At 37.5% G+C, this 17,099-nt stretch overlaps 1 protein-coding gene across 1 annotated transcript in view; it reads right to left on the bottom strand.

Moving 5' to 3' along the window:
* Positions 1-44: 44 nt before the first annotated feature.
* The window catches only part of LOC106163313 (dynein beta chain, ciliary), a 29,277-nt gene continuing 12,222 nt past the window's right edge, over positions 45-17,099 (bottom strand). The window contains exons 26-54 of the mRNA XM_013540872.2: positions 16,650-16,912; positions 16,373-16,511; positions 16,039-16,131; positions 15,569-15,763; positions 15,153-15,363; positions 14,703-14,830; positions 14,366-14,514; positions 13,866-14,148; positions 13,448-13,621; positions 12,861-13,169; positions 12,357-12,524; positions 11,879-12,118; positions 11,418-11,579; positions 10,367-10,990; positions 10,015-10,176; positions 9,529-9,762; positions 7,708-7,968; positions 7,332-7,475; positions 5,565-7,025; positions 5,213-5,383; positions 4,875-4,997; positions 4,486-4,679; positions 3,827-4,103; positions 3,295-3,522; positions 2,827-3,018; positions 2,456-2,575; positions 1,959-2,201; positions 1,530-1,718; positions 45-1,219 (exon numbers count right to left, since the gene is read on the bottom strand). Of these exons, the coding sequence (XP_013396326.2) occupies positions 602-1,219; positions 1,530-1,718; positions 1,959-2,201; positions 2,456-2,575; positions 2,827-3,018; positions 3,295-3,522; positions 3,827-4,103; positions 4,486-4,679; positions 4,875-4,997; positions 5,213-5,383; positions 5,565-7,025; positions 7,332-7,475; positions 7,708-7,968; positions 9,529-9,762; positions 10,015-10,176; positions 10,367-10,990; positions 11,418-11,579; positions 11,879-12,118; positions 12,357-12,524; positions 12,861-13,169; positions 13,448-13,621; positions 13,866-14,148; positions 14,366-14,514; positions 14,703-14,830; positions 15,153-15,363; positions 15,569-15,763; positions 16,039-16,131; positions 16,373-16,511; positions 16,650-16,912 (7,755 nt within the window). The 3' untranslated portion in view covers positions 45-601. The remainder of the gene's footprint in view (positions 1,220-1,529; positions 1,719-1,958; positions 2,202-2,455; positions 2,576-2,826; positions 3,019-3,294; positions 3,523-3,826; positions 4,104-4,485; positions 4,680-4,874; positions 4,998-5,212; positions 5,384-5,564; positions 7,026-7,331; positions 7,476-7,707; positions 7,969-9,528; positions 9,763-10,014; positions 10,177-10,366; positions 10,991-11,417; positions 11,580-11,878; positions 12,119-12,356; positions 12,525-12,860; positions 13,170-13,447; positions 13,622-13,865; positions 14,149-14,365; positions 14,515-14,702; positions 14,831-15,152; positions 15,364-15,568; positions 15,764-16,038; positions 16,132-16,372; positions 16,512-16,649; positions 16,913-17,099) is intronic.

Genomic DNA, 17,099 nt, shown 5'->3' with positions numbered 1-17,099 from the left:
ATGAGTTTGTTTTAAATACACACAATACAACAGGCAGCCAGCTGAACTGGATTGTTAAATAATTTATTTTCAAAGCAAAACATAATGTGTCATCAACAAAGACGATACCAATTAGTACTGTTTAAAATATACTGCAAATACATATTAACAAGATCATTTTGTATCATACATAATAAAAATATTGAACTACAAAAATATCACAGCAAGGGAAATATTTATGAAATAAGAAACTCTCTAAAGTTATCATACTGATTTTTTTAAGGACGTAAGTATTTTTACTTTAAAATAAATAAAATAATTTATTTTTATGTCATTTTTAAAGAGGAAAGACAACAGCATTTAAAAAATAATATTAACTGAGCACTGCAATTGGAAATCACAACATGTGAAAAGACAACTACAGCTTAAATACTGTAACAGTTATAATAGGCAAATTTTTGATCAATATAGTCATGTGCTGAATGTCATAAAAATAACTTGGATGCATTCAGATATTTCATTAAGTTCAACATGTGAGCAAAATGTAAAGCCAGTGGAAGCTCAGTGCTGTTCCAGAAAAGTTCAAACTGACTGCAAACTATATAACATTTGGTCAAGTTCTTTAGACCTGCAACAGCAAGGCCACACCTCCCAACACCCACTTGTTGGCCTTCTCTCTGGTCTTAAGGTTGAAGGTCCAGACAAATGTTGGTCCACGGAATTTGGTCTTATACACTGGACATTCATAGACATTCCTGGTGTCCTGCCTGTCTACTGGGATAGCCTTGATAAAGATGACAGGCACTGGAGGAGCAAGTTCCTTCAAGCGTGACTCTGCAATCATGCCAGCCTGGCTGTCCCAGCGTGCACCTTCCATGAAGAGACCATGAACGTAGGCACCTTCACGTGGTGGGCCACCCATGTCCTCTCGACTCTTCTTGGTGACGTCACACTGCAGGCACATCCTATCTAGAGGCCATTCATTCTTACGTGCCATCTGCTGCATAATGGCAGTCAAGAAGGACTGAGGGTTGAAGAAGCCAGCCAGCCACACTGCAGCAGGCAACTGGAAGTCTGACACCCAGCTTTCCAACTCCTTGACACGCAACAGTAGATCAGCATACCACTGAGTGAGACCCATTAAAGATGGATAAGCTCTCTTGGCCCAGGCATCTGGTACTGTATCCATAAACAGGGAATTACCCAGGTTTTCCATGTCTGTTGTTATAGTCAGTTCTCCCTGAATGATTAAAAGTTAATATAAGCATACACAGTGAATAACTCATAAATTGAAAACATAGATAAGTTTTTCATTCTGTTTTATTTTTAAATCTTGGAAAATGCTAAATTTACTGGTGAAAAAAAAATGAAAGAAAATATCTATATTGTCATCATCAAAATCATATGTAACCTTACAGGACCAAATAAGTTAAATATTTTTTGTAAGACTGACAAAAATCAAACGTCAAACCAGCCTCTGTTACAAACCTTGTGCACATATGTATGCAAGACAAAAATCTCAAAAGTGTGCTACCCTTAAAATCTCTTACCTTGAGACCCAAGTCCAGCTCTTTCAGACTTCTACGAATCTCTTTGATCAACATACTCATGCGTTCACACTCTTGGAAAGCCACAACAACATATGGTGTTCTCTCCTCCACCGGTACCTTGGCCATGATTTCTACCATGTTGAATTCTTCTGGTAATTTGTCTACGATCTCATCCAAGATGGCTTTGATCTATAGTGAAACATAGGGACTTATGAATCTATTGTTTTATAAATTCAAATTTAAAAGATATGGATTAGTTTATAAAGATTTAACAATTTATAAATGGTGAAAAATCTCATCTCTGTAAAAGTCAAACAGGCAACTTAACCAACATTTCAAGAAATTTGAAAATTAAGGTCAAAGTGCTTGTATCATCATGCTACCGGGGTATTTTAGAAATGTGTCTGATAAAAATGAAATATTTCTTACCTTTTCTTCACGAGTGCCACCACCACCACCATCACCACCAGCATCACGTGGCTGCATCTCAAAGACAGTCCTGAACAGAACCTCAGATCTTGTGGTCAAGAACTCAATCTCAGCATTGGGATGTAAACCATACAGGTATGGACTCTCTGGGGGCAGGCACTCATCAATATAGCCATGGTAACCTTTGTAATCAGAGTTGGGTGGAATGGGGAAGCCTGGGGCAAGGTACAGCTCACCATCAAGCTAGAAAACAGAATACTTTTGTTAACGGTTGAACTGCTATGAACCAAAAGGAAGTAGATTCTGTTGCTCAATACTTTAAATTTTCAACAATGCACAGTTGTTACAAGAAAATGTGTAATGTGTAATGTGTAATGTTATCCCACAGGTTAAAAATGGCAATAATCTCTGGTCACTATCACATTGTCTTTTTTATTACCGTGGTATTAAAAAGTATTTCAACAGTACAAAAGGTTTCCAAGCTGTCCAGCACTCACCATGTCTGGGTGCATGTACTCCTCCAGGTATGTTCTACACAGTTTACGGTCCCAATCATCAGTAATGTGACCACCGTACATAATTTCACCAAACAGGTAGCGCAGATCTTCCCATGGAACCTAGAAGGACAAGACAAGACAAATAGCACAAAAAATTTATACATAAAAAAATTCTCTCCAAAGGATTTAATTTTCTAATTTTCACTACAAATTTCTTTAAGCTTTTCTTGCTGCTTTGTTGTCTATGCTTGTCAGAAATGCTTCATTTTTTTACAAAGTTGAGTTTTCGTTGGGTTTCAAAAGTATGTTTCTTTACAAGAACAAATACACATAGCCTTCAGTACTGCCAAATAAAAAAAATGTATGCACACCTTTGCATTGGCTTCCAAGTAATTGTAGAGCACATTGACACTGATGGTCAGATCTCCTGTGTTGAATGGGTAAGACCTGTTCCATCCCTGAGGACCAAACTTACGGCGCTCACATACCACTGCATGGAAATAACACAGGGCAAATAGGATACTCTTGAACTCTGCTTCACGAGCACACATCTCCAAGGTGTCCTAGAAATAAACAGTATGTGGAAAATGTAGTTTTTTTAAAGGAAATTTAAATTAATTGGCTGTGGCACAGCTGAATAGTAAATACAGTATTTTAATAAGAAAATTAATAAAGGAAAGGCAGCAAATTTAAGTTCATTTCATTAGTTAATCATAACAACTGGGAAATTTTAAAGTTAAGGCTTTATTTATATTATGGTGAACTAGATAAAAATTCACATGAATATAAAAAATTATAGGACATAATTCCACAGTGCCTGTGAATGGCACATTATGTACCTGGTTAAAATTATCCAAGGCTTTGTGAAGGTTGGCAAACATGCCAGTAGGAGGCTCATTGGTGATCTTGATGGCAGACTCCAAGATGCCTTGTGGTATGATGTGGTATTCTGCTGAGGCAGCAGGTTCAGCACTGATGAACACACGGTAGGCCTCATGTCCAGTCAACCCATACTCCTCAAGCTTCTTTTCCAAGTTGGACAGCCATTTAGCCACCAAATGGACATTCTAGATGAAAAACATAAAGTATTTTAATTTTGTTTTGGTGTGATTTGTAGAGATTTTCTATTAATAATTTTTGGTTATAGAACATATGTAAGTCATTAGATTATGAAATACCAGGTTACATACTTGTTTCCATTTATAGTTATAATAAACAATGAACTTTTAAGAAATTGGTCACTTTGCAAACTTTCAAAATAAATAAATAAATAACCATACACACACACATACACATACAACATATACTGAATTGCATGAGCAACTCAATTTTTTTCTTTGACAAAAGTTCCTAACTTGCTCAGTTACCTACCTGTAAGACAACCCAATGGCCTTCCTTTGCAGCCAAGTCCATGGCTTGCTCTGCAACAATCTCCTGACCCTGGCCAAGAGAGATGTTGTGGAAGTTATGGTTATCACCATGGAAACCAATCTTCTTTCCCAAAGCTTCTACATCCTTCAGTGGATCCACACCAGGTGAGAGGATAAAGAAGACCGGGGTACCAGGGCCAGTCTCTTCATAGGATTTAGGGAATGGTACAGATTTGTTTTCTGTGTACTTGCTTCCAAGCTTTTCCTCCACAAAATTGCTAGAAAATTAAGAAAATGGATGCTGGATTAATGCTTCCATTAAATATCTCATTTATTTTTGTTCAAAAAGATAAATATTTAGGCACAGAGTTTGAAAAGATGGGGATATTCCTTAAGATAAGAGAGGTAATTGTGTCCCTCTAGGGGTGTATTCCCAGAGATTTAGATCGATCCAGGGATTAAGATTTAGATCGACCTAATTCCCTGGGGGTTCAAGCTAAATTGCAGTCAGCCGAGCGCGCACCATAGTTAATTACCCCCTAGCAGCTTTCAGTAGGCGGGACAGACGCTTAAGCCGGCTAAGCTGACAGTATTCTAGTGAGACTCCCTACAGGGATAGATCAATCTAAAATCTATGGAAATGGGGTCTAAGATACTTACGTGACAGCATAAGACATACGATCAGGCCTGAGTGCCCTCATCATGCACAGCTTTTGAAGTGAGGTCTTGTTCTTCCATTCCTGTGGGAATTTCTCTTTTTCTGGGCACTCACTCTCCACAAATTTCTTCCATCTCTTGGCTGATCCCTCTATGTCACGATCCAAGTTTCGGAAATCTTCCATAGCAGACAATGCCTACAGGTGTCAGAGCAAAATATATAAATATATATGACTGATTCAATGTTTTATATTTTATGGGCAGAAAACTGGACATTTTACATTTTGGTGTTTAGATTTAAAGATTTGAAATATAACACCCCAGTTGTATCTGGAATCCATGAATCATTTTGTAAGTCCAGTCTGTAACCTACAAAAAGGTCACCAACCTACCTTAATTCCACCCCAGCCCAAGTTGTTGAGGAAATCAACAGGAGTGGTGACATTGGGAGCAGCAGGATAGCGCAGCAAGAAGTCAAGCTCCACATTATTAATCTCCTTCTTCATTTGCAGGATCTAAAATAATTATCATTGTTATCATATAAGATAAAAAAAAAGTTTCCCTTGAGATATTTTTCATGTGGCAAAAACAAAGTCATTTTCTCATCACACCCACAAAAAGAACATTTAATTGCATAGAAATGGTAATATACTGCGTATAATCCATAAAAATGATTCAGATTAAATGTAGCAGAAAAATATACTTAAATGAAAGGTGGAATTGTCTGTACCTGGAATGTCATCTGTGCTGTAAAGATCAGCTTGTCCTTCTCAAACAGGCCACGGGTAGTGTATATGAACACGGAATAAGTGATGCAGTCTATGAGATTCAATACTCTCTGCTTCACTTCTTCAGCTGGTTCAGCACGCTCAATGGCTTTTTCAAACACAACACTGAAGGCCTGTTAACAAAAAGAGATTTTTAATCAAATATACCATCAAATTTTGAAAAATGAAAATGAAACCATATTTTTATCATTAAATGCTGAAGGCTTGCCCAAATGTACTGTAGATTATCCAAAGAATCGATAAAAAAAATCAATTAAGACTTAAGCTGTGGGAACTGGAAAACATTCAAGTTACCTTGAGAGAGAACTGGTACATGGGGTGAATCTTGAAGATGTCGTTCATAATGAAATACAGCAAGGAGGCACGGGCAGCTGCAGGTCGGTAGTGTTCACGAGCTTCGTTAATCTGGACCTCTGTCACCTTGGCTTCCTTGACTTTCTCCTCGATTTCTGAAGCAGTACGCTTGGTTGTTTCCAAGTTCTCCACCAGAGCAGTGTCACCCAGGAAGTTACCACCAGCAGAAGACAAGCGGGCAAGCAGGTTGTCTTCCAGCTCCTTGAGGGTCACAGTGAACTCGTTCTGCTGTTTGGTCAAATCAGACTTGAGTTTCTCCAGATCTGGTCTCTCTTTGCGTACAACACCTGCCAGCAACTGATCCTCCAGACCGTCCCTTGTGACAGTGAAGTTGACCAGGGTGGTCTGGGCCTGCATTTCTGGCTTGTAATGGGGATTGGCAAGTTTGGTATGAATGATCAGACGGAATTGGGGATTGTACTCAACTTCTTTGTCACCCATCTTGATGGCTCTTCCTTTCTTGATGGTATTACGGCCCAGGATAGCATCCAACACCGGATCAACAGTCTCTTCAATATTTTCCAGCAGCACAGTGAAGCCCGAGGACACTGCCCTCTCTATAGTATCCAGGTAACCCTTCTGTCCCAATCTCACAACCACCAGGTCCTCTCCATACTTGGTCTTGATCCACTTGATTCCCTGTAGCTGAGGATCAATCATTAAGGGCCAGCGCTCGCAGTTGGCCAAGATGGTGGCATTCTCAGTGGACATACGATCTGATGGCAGGCCCTCGTTATTCCATGTTGCAATCTGGGCAGAGTCTGTCAACATGCTGAGTGGATCAAGATCTGGTGTTATTGGGATAGGATTCTTGAGGCCTTTCAGGAATGGAAGCCACATTCCATCCATTAGATCAAGACGGTACTTTTTGGTGAAGCAACCCATGTAAGAGACAAAAGCTGTGATGAGTAAGACATCACCTGGTAGCGTTTTTTCTTGCTCCTGAAAGTTTTTCACTGACTCAGCCCAACGGACATTTTCAGAGGCCAGACCACCTACCAGTCGGTTGGCCAAAGAAATGGTACGATTGGTATTATCAGCCTCTTCCTGACACCTCAACTTCTCATTAGTTGCTCTTTCAAACTCTGCGGTCAGCTTGGCCATGGCCTCCTCTAGTTGCTGAATCTTGGCCATGATACCATTCAGCTTCTCTGTTGCAGCTGCTAGCTCAGCATTTGCCGCCTGTAAGGCCAATCTCTTTGGTTCAACATCACAGAAAATTCTGTAAAAATTGACAATGTTGATGGCCCAAGCACACAAGCCAGCAGCGGCCTGGGACTTACTTCTGATGAAATCAGGGTCAAATTCTGGATTATCCAAGTACTCCTGCACAGCTTTAAGGCAACTTTCAGGGATGTTTTCTTTGTCATAATTTATTAGTTGATCCAAGAATGCATCAACCTAAAGGTGAAAAAATTCAGTAAATTCATAAATTCAGAAAAAGTACTAATGGAATTTTAAAATGAAAAAAAAAAATGAATAAATAAATAAAATAATAATAATAAAAAATGATAACTTTCAATTTCCCCCAATAATGTACCTCCCCTCCAATCCTAAATTTAGATTTTTCTAGAAAATGTAAAAAGGGCATAGGATAAAACATCTACAAGGTCCCTATTAAAGTGTACGCGCTTAAAGAATCTTTCATACATTTATCTCATTATGAGCATAAGTTAAATTCATTTTGAAGCCAATTATAATTTATACCTTGGCCATCATTGTTTTTGCCGCTTTCCAGCTCCTGTCTTTGGGTAGTTTGCCTCCAGGTGCTAATAGCACCATCACGGCAGCTGTTGTCATTACACAGGCTGCAGGAGGAGAGCCAAAGGACTTCAGCTCAGTCAGGTTGTTCTGTGAAAATTATGTTTTATAGATAACGTACAAGCATCTAAAATATTCCAACCTTTAAAACAGCAACATTTGATTTAAATGGAATGAATATCAAGTTAACTCAAGCACTACCATCAGGTAAACATTTTTTTGTCATTTTCATATTATAAAATAAATTTGTCAAATCATTATGGCCTAAAATCTAAATTAATCACTAAGCATAGTATATAGCATAGTATCTATCATAATTTACCTTGTTCAGAGTGTTTAAAGCTTCCTGGGCAGCCATCAAGGCAGGTTCAGCCTTTGCCAGATCAGTTTCACAATCAATCTGTTTCTTGGTTACTTCAGCTTTGATGACAGCAACTTTAGCTTCCTCTTCACTGGCAATGGCTTTCTCCTTGGACACTTTGGTGGTCTCAGCTCCAACAATGGCAATCAGTTTGTTGGCATCTTCATTCTTCTGAGCTAGCTCCACCTCTTGTGCGGCAAGTTTAGCCTTGAGGTCATCCACCTACAATGGGAAAATGTAAAATAAAATGTCAAAATGTGTTATTTGGCTGAGCATTAGCAGTATTTTTTTCATTAAAATATTTTGAAATGCCTTTGATGATATACATATTTTGTACACCCAATGTGAATTTCTAATGACCTTTTTTTTCTCCAGTTTTAATTGCTTACATCACAAATAGTCAAGATCAATGTCTTTGTGATAAAAAATAAAAAAAAAAATCTTATCAGTCTGTGACTTTAGCCACAGGCCCTATGCTCTCAGTCAGTAAATTGTTTCAACCGCTAGATTTTTCTGAATGTGTGAATTTAGTGGTCCAACATGGCCATAAGATTCTTTCTTTAACTTTTTCAGAGAGCTTTCATTTTGATTTATTTATTTATTTATTTTATTATTTTTTGTTTTTTTTTAAATGTGACATGGTGATTGTAATAAAAATGTTTGACAAAACTGGTATCTTTCTATTACTAACAGTATTAATGAAATAGGGGAAATGTCCAGTCTTCCTGAAACTTTTATTTGGACCAGTGAATCCTGATTGGACCAGCAAATTTTAGGAAAGTGGTGGTCCAAATGGCAAGTGAGCTTAAATGTTTATGGCACAGACTGTGTCTCAACAGCAGTTTATATATATAAAAACTATGACCATTACTTTTACCATTAGCCCGGTTTTAAAGAAGTGTTTTATTAGGATTCCCCATAGGGGAATACTATTGTTTTTGGTAGTATTATTATTATTCTTTCCGCGCGTTTTTTTTCGCAAAAAATCTGAAATAATTATCATAGGTAGCCTATGGTCAGAATATGCCACAGAACCAGTTTCAGTGACTTTGACCTACTTTTCAAGGTCACAGGGGCTTTTAAAGGCAAAAATTGTAAAATTTGAAATTGCCATTAGGCCTAAAGTATAAGCCATATGGCTAAGAGCCTTATGGCCAGTGATACTGAGGTAAATCCACAGATAATGACCTACTTTTATGCAAGTAGGTCAAGGTCAAGGTCGCTAATGGGCAAACGGGCTCAAAAAAGGTTTGTTTCCGAGATCTCAAGAACCGGAAGGCCCAGAGCCCCAATCATAGTGGCAAATGATGCCCTATATATATATCTAAGGTAAGCCGTACTTTGGTAGCGACTGCTTAATTACTTTTTTTAATATAGATTTTTAAATATTTATGACATTGCAGAAATCTTGAGTTTGGCAATTTCTCCATGAAACACTGGTTTTTGGTCATAGCATGCTATAGTAAACTACCCTAAACATATACCCAAAACCCCCAAATCAAATGTCAAATTTGACCTTGACCCTCATTTTCAAGGTCATTTGGCTATTTCATGGAGAATTATTGACGTGGGCTAAAAGTGATGTTTTGTTGACCCCCCCCCCCCAATTCGCACATGCTCTTTCAGAATATGGGATCAAATTTAACCCGTGACCTTCACATGACCTTGTAAGAGCATTTCCACGCCTATTTTGCAGGGGAATCCTCCGCCACTGGCTTTAGCCAGTTGCAGTCTAGTTATTATTATTATTATTACTTTTACTAATTTTAGTGGAATTTTTACCTGTGCAGATGTGCTCCTTAGTTTTTCTAGACCATTTTCCAGACGTTGGATTTTACCCTGGAGTTCACTGTTTTTAATTTTCAACAAGTTTCGATACAGAGCAATTTGTTCCAAGAAGCTCTTAGGAGTGGTATAGTTGTAGCGCCTCTCGTTTTGCAGGTACAAAGCACTGGTTTCATTCACAGATCTATGCACATATGCCATGAACTGTGCAATAGACTCCCTCATCTCAGGCTAAACAAAAGACAAGAAGCACATGTAATTATTATATAATCATTAATCATGACAAATGATATTATCATCAATCATGACAAATGCAAAAAAGTTTTTTTTATGTGATAAGAAATGACACTTGTTATTTTTGGTCAGCATGAGAAAATGATAACTAAAGATGACCTCATTATCAATCTGACCAAAGCTGTTTATTTTATTTATTTTCATTCTATTCACAATTTATCCTTCACAATGCAATATGACTTTACTCACACTAAGCAGCTCCACTTCCTCCATAAAGCGGGCAGACACAGAGACCAAGGCTTCTTCAGGCCAGTCATGGAACCAGTCAATGCATGTACAGTTCACCACTGCAGGGAACTTGCGTGCCCTGACACGAATAGTGGCACCCACAGGGGAGAAGCACAGCACAACCTGTAAGAGTATTATGGAAGTTAAAATAGACACTTAATGACAAGGGCATGACATACCCTCCTCTTCATAAATGATTAAAAAAACTACATGCAGTTGATCTTCTCCAAAGTCCTCTATTCAGTGAGCTCAAGACAACCGATTTATCTCAACAAAATATTTTCTTTATATATGATGCAAACAAGATCCTTACCTTTAATTGCCTCCTGACTCTGTCGATAAAGAACTTCCAGCAATTCTCTCTGGAATCCAAAAGACCAAGTCCCTTCACTTCAGGTCTCATAGCATTGATGATATTTTCCAATTCATCATCAGGGAACAGGCCTGGGATTTCACCAGAGGCCAGCAAGTCATTGATCAACACCAAGAATTTCTCATCAGCAACCTGTGCATCAGTCATTAGGAAGACTGTGCCAATATTCTTCACTCCAGCTTTCATGTATAAGGCAGACAAGTCCAATTTCAGGTCAGCAATGCCATAACCCTTTCTCAGGGTCACTTGGAACACTTCAAGACTGCTAATGAAGGCAGCTATACGAGACAAGCTCTGTTTGCCACTACCACCAACACCAACTAACAGAGCATTACCACGAGGGGACTCCAAGATACGGTTAATGCGGCAGATGTGAGAAATAGCATCCTCAAACAACACCAAGTTCATGGCAGCATTGAGCTCATTGTAGCTGTCTAGAGCTTCTACCAGGGTTTTGTTCAGGATGTTATAATCTTCTACCATCATGTATTTAGGTTCACCAATGCCAGCTGCAAAGTGGCAGTAGATCAATGGTTTCACAAACACTGCAGCCTCGTCCACATCCTAAAATTGTAAACCAGGAAAGTGTTGGAGCATTCACTTTAAATGGTATTATTTTCAGTTACAATATGCTTTATTTATGGACACAATTAACAAGGCAGCAAAGCTGTCAAATGTACAGACAAAAAGAAAAAAATAAAGATGTGCAGAATAGGTCATTTTGTCAATTTTGATGCAATATGCCAGATAAGGTGATGACTAAGTGTCTGTACATAAAAACCAAATAACTTAATGGATGCCATATTGTAATTGTTTTAATATGAATGATTTATATTTATTCATAATGAAGCACATCCTTGGCATCATCAGCTACAAATAAATAAATAAATAAATAAATAAATAAATAAATAAATAAATAAAAACTTGAAAAAGACAGCTCATTAATCATGGATATGTGGATCTAGATTTATAAGTCAATGAACCTGCCTACCTCAAAGGACTTTTTAACAATTTCTTTATGGATCTTTTCAAAATTCTGCATATCTGCCTCATCAATCATCTTGTCTCCATACACACGCTGGGCCTCATGAATCCACAAACGGACAAAATCTTGCGTGGTTTTGATACAGTCTGGCTGAGAAAACAACAATCCCTGGAAACAGAATAAACAGATGACCCAAATGTCTTTTTCAACAGTATAACTATGCGAAACATGTGTCATTGTTATATTAATGATCTTTAAGTTCTGAATTATTTTAACATATCAGGGATGGTGAAAATATACTTATCAAGTGATAATCAATTTTTATGCTTAAAATTAGTACAGAAACCTCACACAAAATAATTTCAATACAGTCAATATCTAAATTAAAATAGTTTACTTATAAGGTAAGTGTAAAATTAGAATTAATATAAATACTGTTGTACATCTGAAATGCACAAAATGCTCACCTGGAAAATGTTTGACATATCTCTCAAATTGAACACATAGTGGAATTTGATGGCTGTGGGCAAAAAACTGGTTGCCACTTTCGCATGCATGGCAAGAGCTCCGTTGACCAAGGTCTGTGCATACTTCTGTATCACTGCTGGGAAGCCATTCAAACTCAGATGCCCAGACAAAATACTGGTGTAGATAGTGCCCAAGGCTTCACTGCTGGGGTTGCTCATGGCAAACACACAGAAATGACGCTAAAATGAAAAATTAACAAGTTTAAGAAACATTTTTTCATGGAAGGAAAAAGTAATTTATATATAACGCATGTTTACAATATAATGGACATGTTCCAATTTTAAAAAAATGTTTATGAAAGTCAGACACTTGATGTGTATTGTCTTGTTTGTAAATCATCAAAAAACATCACATGACAAAGATTGAAAAAATAAATATCAAGTGTGATGATCATTTTTTCCTTTGACACATATTTACCTGCAGACGTGGGTTGATGGTAAAGCTACCAGATGTTGGATTCATGCAGGACACATATTGAGTGTTATGGATGTCTTTCAGTGTCAATTTGGCACGGTCATACCAATGCTTGTAGTCCAAGTGCTGTCGGATCAGTGTGTGGGGTTGCACAGTGAAGTACTGATCCACCTGAAAGACAAGAAGCAAAATGTTTTGGAAACTTCAGCAGAGAAATCAATACTTGATTTCAGAAAAAAATAAATGAATGGAAAATGAGTAATTGAAGGTAAGAAAATGTTTTCATTATTTTCTAATGGGCCTTCACTTAAAATTGGCATTTAATCAAAAGAATAAACATGTTACCAGAATTAAGTTATATTACAATGACTATAAATATCCTGTCTTTCTACATTATATGATTTTGTATTGATGCAAGTTATCTAAAGTTCATGAACATTATAGGATATAATTCTTGTGTATCCCAAAATGCAAACAAAAGAAATTCAAATGTACTGTAAAGATTACCTCTGGCATGTTCATGTCATCAATAAAGTACACCAGCCTCTTGCTGCCTGGTGGACCATAATTCCTGCCTGCTTTCTTCTCCAATGGCTTCTCAAGCACAATCTGCAACATCTCTGAGGTGGTGTAGAAGTTGAAGGGCACATTAGCTACTACCCAGTTGTCTGTGTCCAGAGAGTTCAGTTTGTCATTCATCAGTACGGTCTTTCCTGTACCTGCAGTACCCACCAACATGATTGGGCGGCCTTGCTCAATCAGCATGTCCATGAAGAAGCGGATACGCGTTGTCTCAGCTGTGTGCACCAGTGTGGCCTGGGAAAGAGAAAGTTCAGACAAAATGTAAGTGTTTGTTTTGAAGTGAGTAACATGATTTCATTTTTTATTTTATACTTGATTAAATAGAAATAGTCTGTACCATTTAAGACAATTATAAAACCACTTCCTGAAAAAAAAACTTCATGGAAATGTTATTAAAATTAAAAAGTCCCCCTCTATTAATGATGCACACGATTTTGACACAGACCATCATGCATTTGTTACTCAGTATCAACCCTGTGTAGAAAACCTACAAAACATTCAAAAAGCTTTACCTGCATAGGCATCTCTGGATCAAATTCAAATGGGGGCACTTTCTTGGTCCATGGTTCAAACTTTTTGGTCTCGGGGTCAATGTAGTAATCAAACAGTGTTCCCTGGGAGGGGAACTTGATGGTTTTGAACTCTGTGACCCACCATTTGGTAAACTCTACACGATGATCTACGAGCTGCAAAAGAGTTTGAATGTGTAAACAAAAAGCTTTATGAGATCCATATGCTTGAAAGTCTCTGGTACAACATCATGGGAAACCATGGATGTGAAAAAAAACTAAATCAAAGTCATGAAAAAAATCTGTTTATCCCAAGTAACAAATAAACTTTAGAAAAAAAATGTTAATCCAAACACCCTGGCAATGTTAACAATTACTCTAACAAGTCACAGTCTCCAGTCTTCATTGTCTCAAACCATACCTGATCTTGGAACATGCAGCTTCCAAAGGCCCAGATACAGCAGAAGACAAAATAGAGTTCATACAACTCTTTGGGGCAGTCAGGTGGGGTGTTCTCTGGTGTCAGCATCACTTCAAGTAGGTAGCACAACATCTGAATGTGACTAATCTCAGCAATGGGGGTGATCTTCTTGAAGCGAGACCGTGTGGCCTCCAGGCAGGTTGGGATGTACTTGTCAAATAAGATCATCAAATTGGCTTTCTCAGACTGCACCTCTCTTGTCTCAATCCAACTGCTCACAAACCTGATAAATGCAAATTCCAAGTGCACTAGTAATAACAGATCAAATGATGTGACTTGAAAAAATTATGTTCTGGCATGCTTATTTCATATGATAATACGATATGATAATTTCACGAGGTACAAAACATTAAAAAATAATCTAAGAAATGCAAACAGAACAAGACTGTTGAGAATATTGTCTAGCATATGCATATTTTTTAAAAAATTGTATTTCTTACGGATTCCATCCCAAGTCAGCAGGATTGATGAACAGGATACCAGCTCTAGATACCGTGGCAGGGGTGGCTGTTTTCAAGTGACTGATTTCAAACAGAAGCCTCATCATTGGGGTCAGAGCAATACGCTCATTACTGGCCAGTGTCAACACCTGCAGCATACCAACAACAACAACATTTTTAGAAAAATGTACTTTTTTCTTCTGCCTTGTATTTAAGCCCATTCAAAGCCCATTAAAAATTTGACCAAAATATGTAATGGAATATGCAAATCTCAAAAAGTTTCTTCATGAGAAAACTCTCTGTAACAGCTTTGACCATTGATGCTCATAACAAGTACCTTGTTGTCATCCATGACAGTGTTCAGTGACTCAATCCACATGGGATCAATGTCACCATCCAGGACAATCCACTTGTTTCCATCTCCAGTCAAATTGGCCAAGTCACGCATGATCACAGAGAACAAGCCTAAAATTACAAATCATTCACAATAATAAACAATGATATGGTGAAAATATTATTATATGAGGGAGGAAGAGTACCGACTTATTATCACATTTCTGTTTATGGGGGACGAGTTCCATTAGTTCTTTAAAATGCATTTTATTGTGGATATCCTTAGTATCCCAACACCTAATACCTGTTAAAAGTGTTCAGTTTGATTTTGAAGATCCTGGAGTTGCCCTTCATTATGACACTGAAATATATACAATGAATAAATAGTGCAAGCCCCATTCTATAAACTATCCATTCAAGTTTACAAAAGGAAACATTCTTGTGCACGGCTTACCATCCTTCCACTCTCTGGTAGCAGGGTTGATGATCCCAAACAACTCATCATTGGTGACTGCCTTAGGGTTGAGATCCTGTGCAATTGGCTTCTTGCCCTTGTTCTTGAATGTTCTGTTCAGTGTCTTCCACACCTGACTCTTGCCTGTACCAGCATTCCCCACAATGAACACAGAGTGACGTACATCAAACAGCTCTTGCAACTGGACAACCTGTTATAAATAAATATATTTAAAAAACATTTAATCACATTCTAAACAGTTTTTCATAGAATGTACAAAAATTACAATTGTAATACCTGATCTGTATTTGACAGACCAACAATATTTGTAATGAATCAATAATTTACAAACTATATAATACAGCAGTATATTACTGGATGTGAGACGGAAGTAATCTAAGTAATCCAAATTTTACCTTGAGAATGAAACCATCTTCAGGCTGCAGTTTGAGGTCCAAAGTTGCCTGTTTGATTTCTTTCTCAAATTCAGGATCCCTCTTCCTGGGTACATCCAAGGCTGGGAACAAGTCTCCAATCAGACCCATGAAGATAGGAAGGTCATCAGTCACAATCTTTGGCACATTGAAATCTCTCAAAGCTCTCATCAACACCTGTTTAATAGAGATATAAAACATTTTAAGTTATAATAAATGCAGTGGACAGATGCTTTTTTTTATTTATAGATGACAGTCATAAAGGAGTCCCAATTTACATCTACAGACAAGATGTCCATTTAATAACTTCTGCTAATAAGAATCAGACTTTTTACTGCTGATAACTTACTGATGTTGTTACATTCACTATAACCACTTATCGCCATAACTATAAAATATGTCTTACGTGTAAAAACAGATAACTTTTAATTCAAATATATATTATAACTTGCCTGATCTTCAGGTCTGTTAGGATCACCTCTCTTCAGTGCACCAGCCACCACCAGTACAGATTTGATAGCACGCAGACCCCAATCATAATGGTCCTATGTAGCAAAACAAAGAATATCTTATTATATCTTATCATATGTTGTGAAAACAAAAACTTAATGACGATATTAGAACAAATACAACATGACATCCTATCTTGCACTGTATGACTTCCTGTCGTAAAAACATCATATAATACAATTCCTCATACATCAAAATAAGCTAAACTGATCCACTTGAATTATACCAGTGAAATAATTACATAATAATATGCCAGAAAAATAGACTGCTATGTACCTGTTTGGAAAGCAGTTCTTTACACAGAGTGTAAAGGGTGATGAACTTTCTGGCTAGCAAACGAGCTTCAAGGAAACCCTCTGCCACCAACATAATTTCACAAATCAGCTCAAAGTCAGGAACCACCATAGCACAGGGTCTGAAACACAAACATAAAAAATGAAAATAATAAACACAATAAATAGCACTTGTACCAAATTACTTTGAGATAATTCTTATATTTTGATTTTCATCAAAATATTACAAGACAATTCACAGCTGTGTTCTATTGAAATACCTGAAAAGAGCCTTGAGATTCTCTGGCAGCTCAGTGCGCCCAGCATAACCTGGGTTCATGGTGATGAAAATGCCTACAGTGGCAATGAGACTGATGGTTTCTCCCTGGAACTCAAAGACGGTCTTCTTGTCCCTAATGGCATCCTGGATACTCTTCACCTGGACAGCCACCACAGACAGCACTTCTACTGAGATGCGGTTGAACTCGTCAAAGCAACCCCATGCACCAGATTGGGCCAAACCCTTGTAGATGTTACCACAGGACTGAAATGATAGGGAGGTAAGTGTGAGTTTTAATGATTTTTCATTTTGAATAATTCTATAATTATGTGCAATACAAATAAGAATTAAAATTTTTATGAATGTTCCCCAATTTTTCCCCATTTTACTTACCAACTTAAACTTACTCAATGAAGATGAAACAATAATCTAAGGCGCTTCAATAACCCTT

This window comes from Lingula anatina, chromosome 2 (assembly GCF_051362555.1).
Source record: "Lingula anatina isolate TDL-2025a chromosome 2, LinAna3.0, whole genome shotgun sequence".
Taxonomy (NCBI): Eukaryota; Metazoa; Brachiopoda; class Lingulata; order Lingulida; family Lingulidae; genus Lingula; species Lingula anatina.
This window is presented reverse-complemented; position numbering and strand designations above follow the sequence as displayed.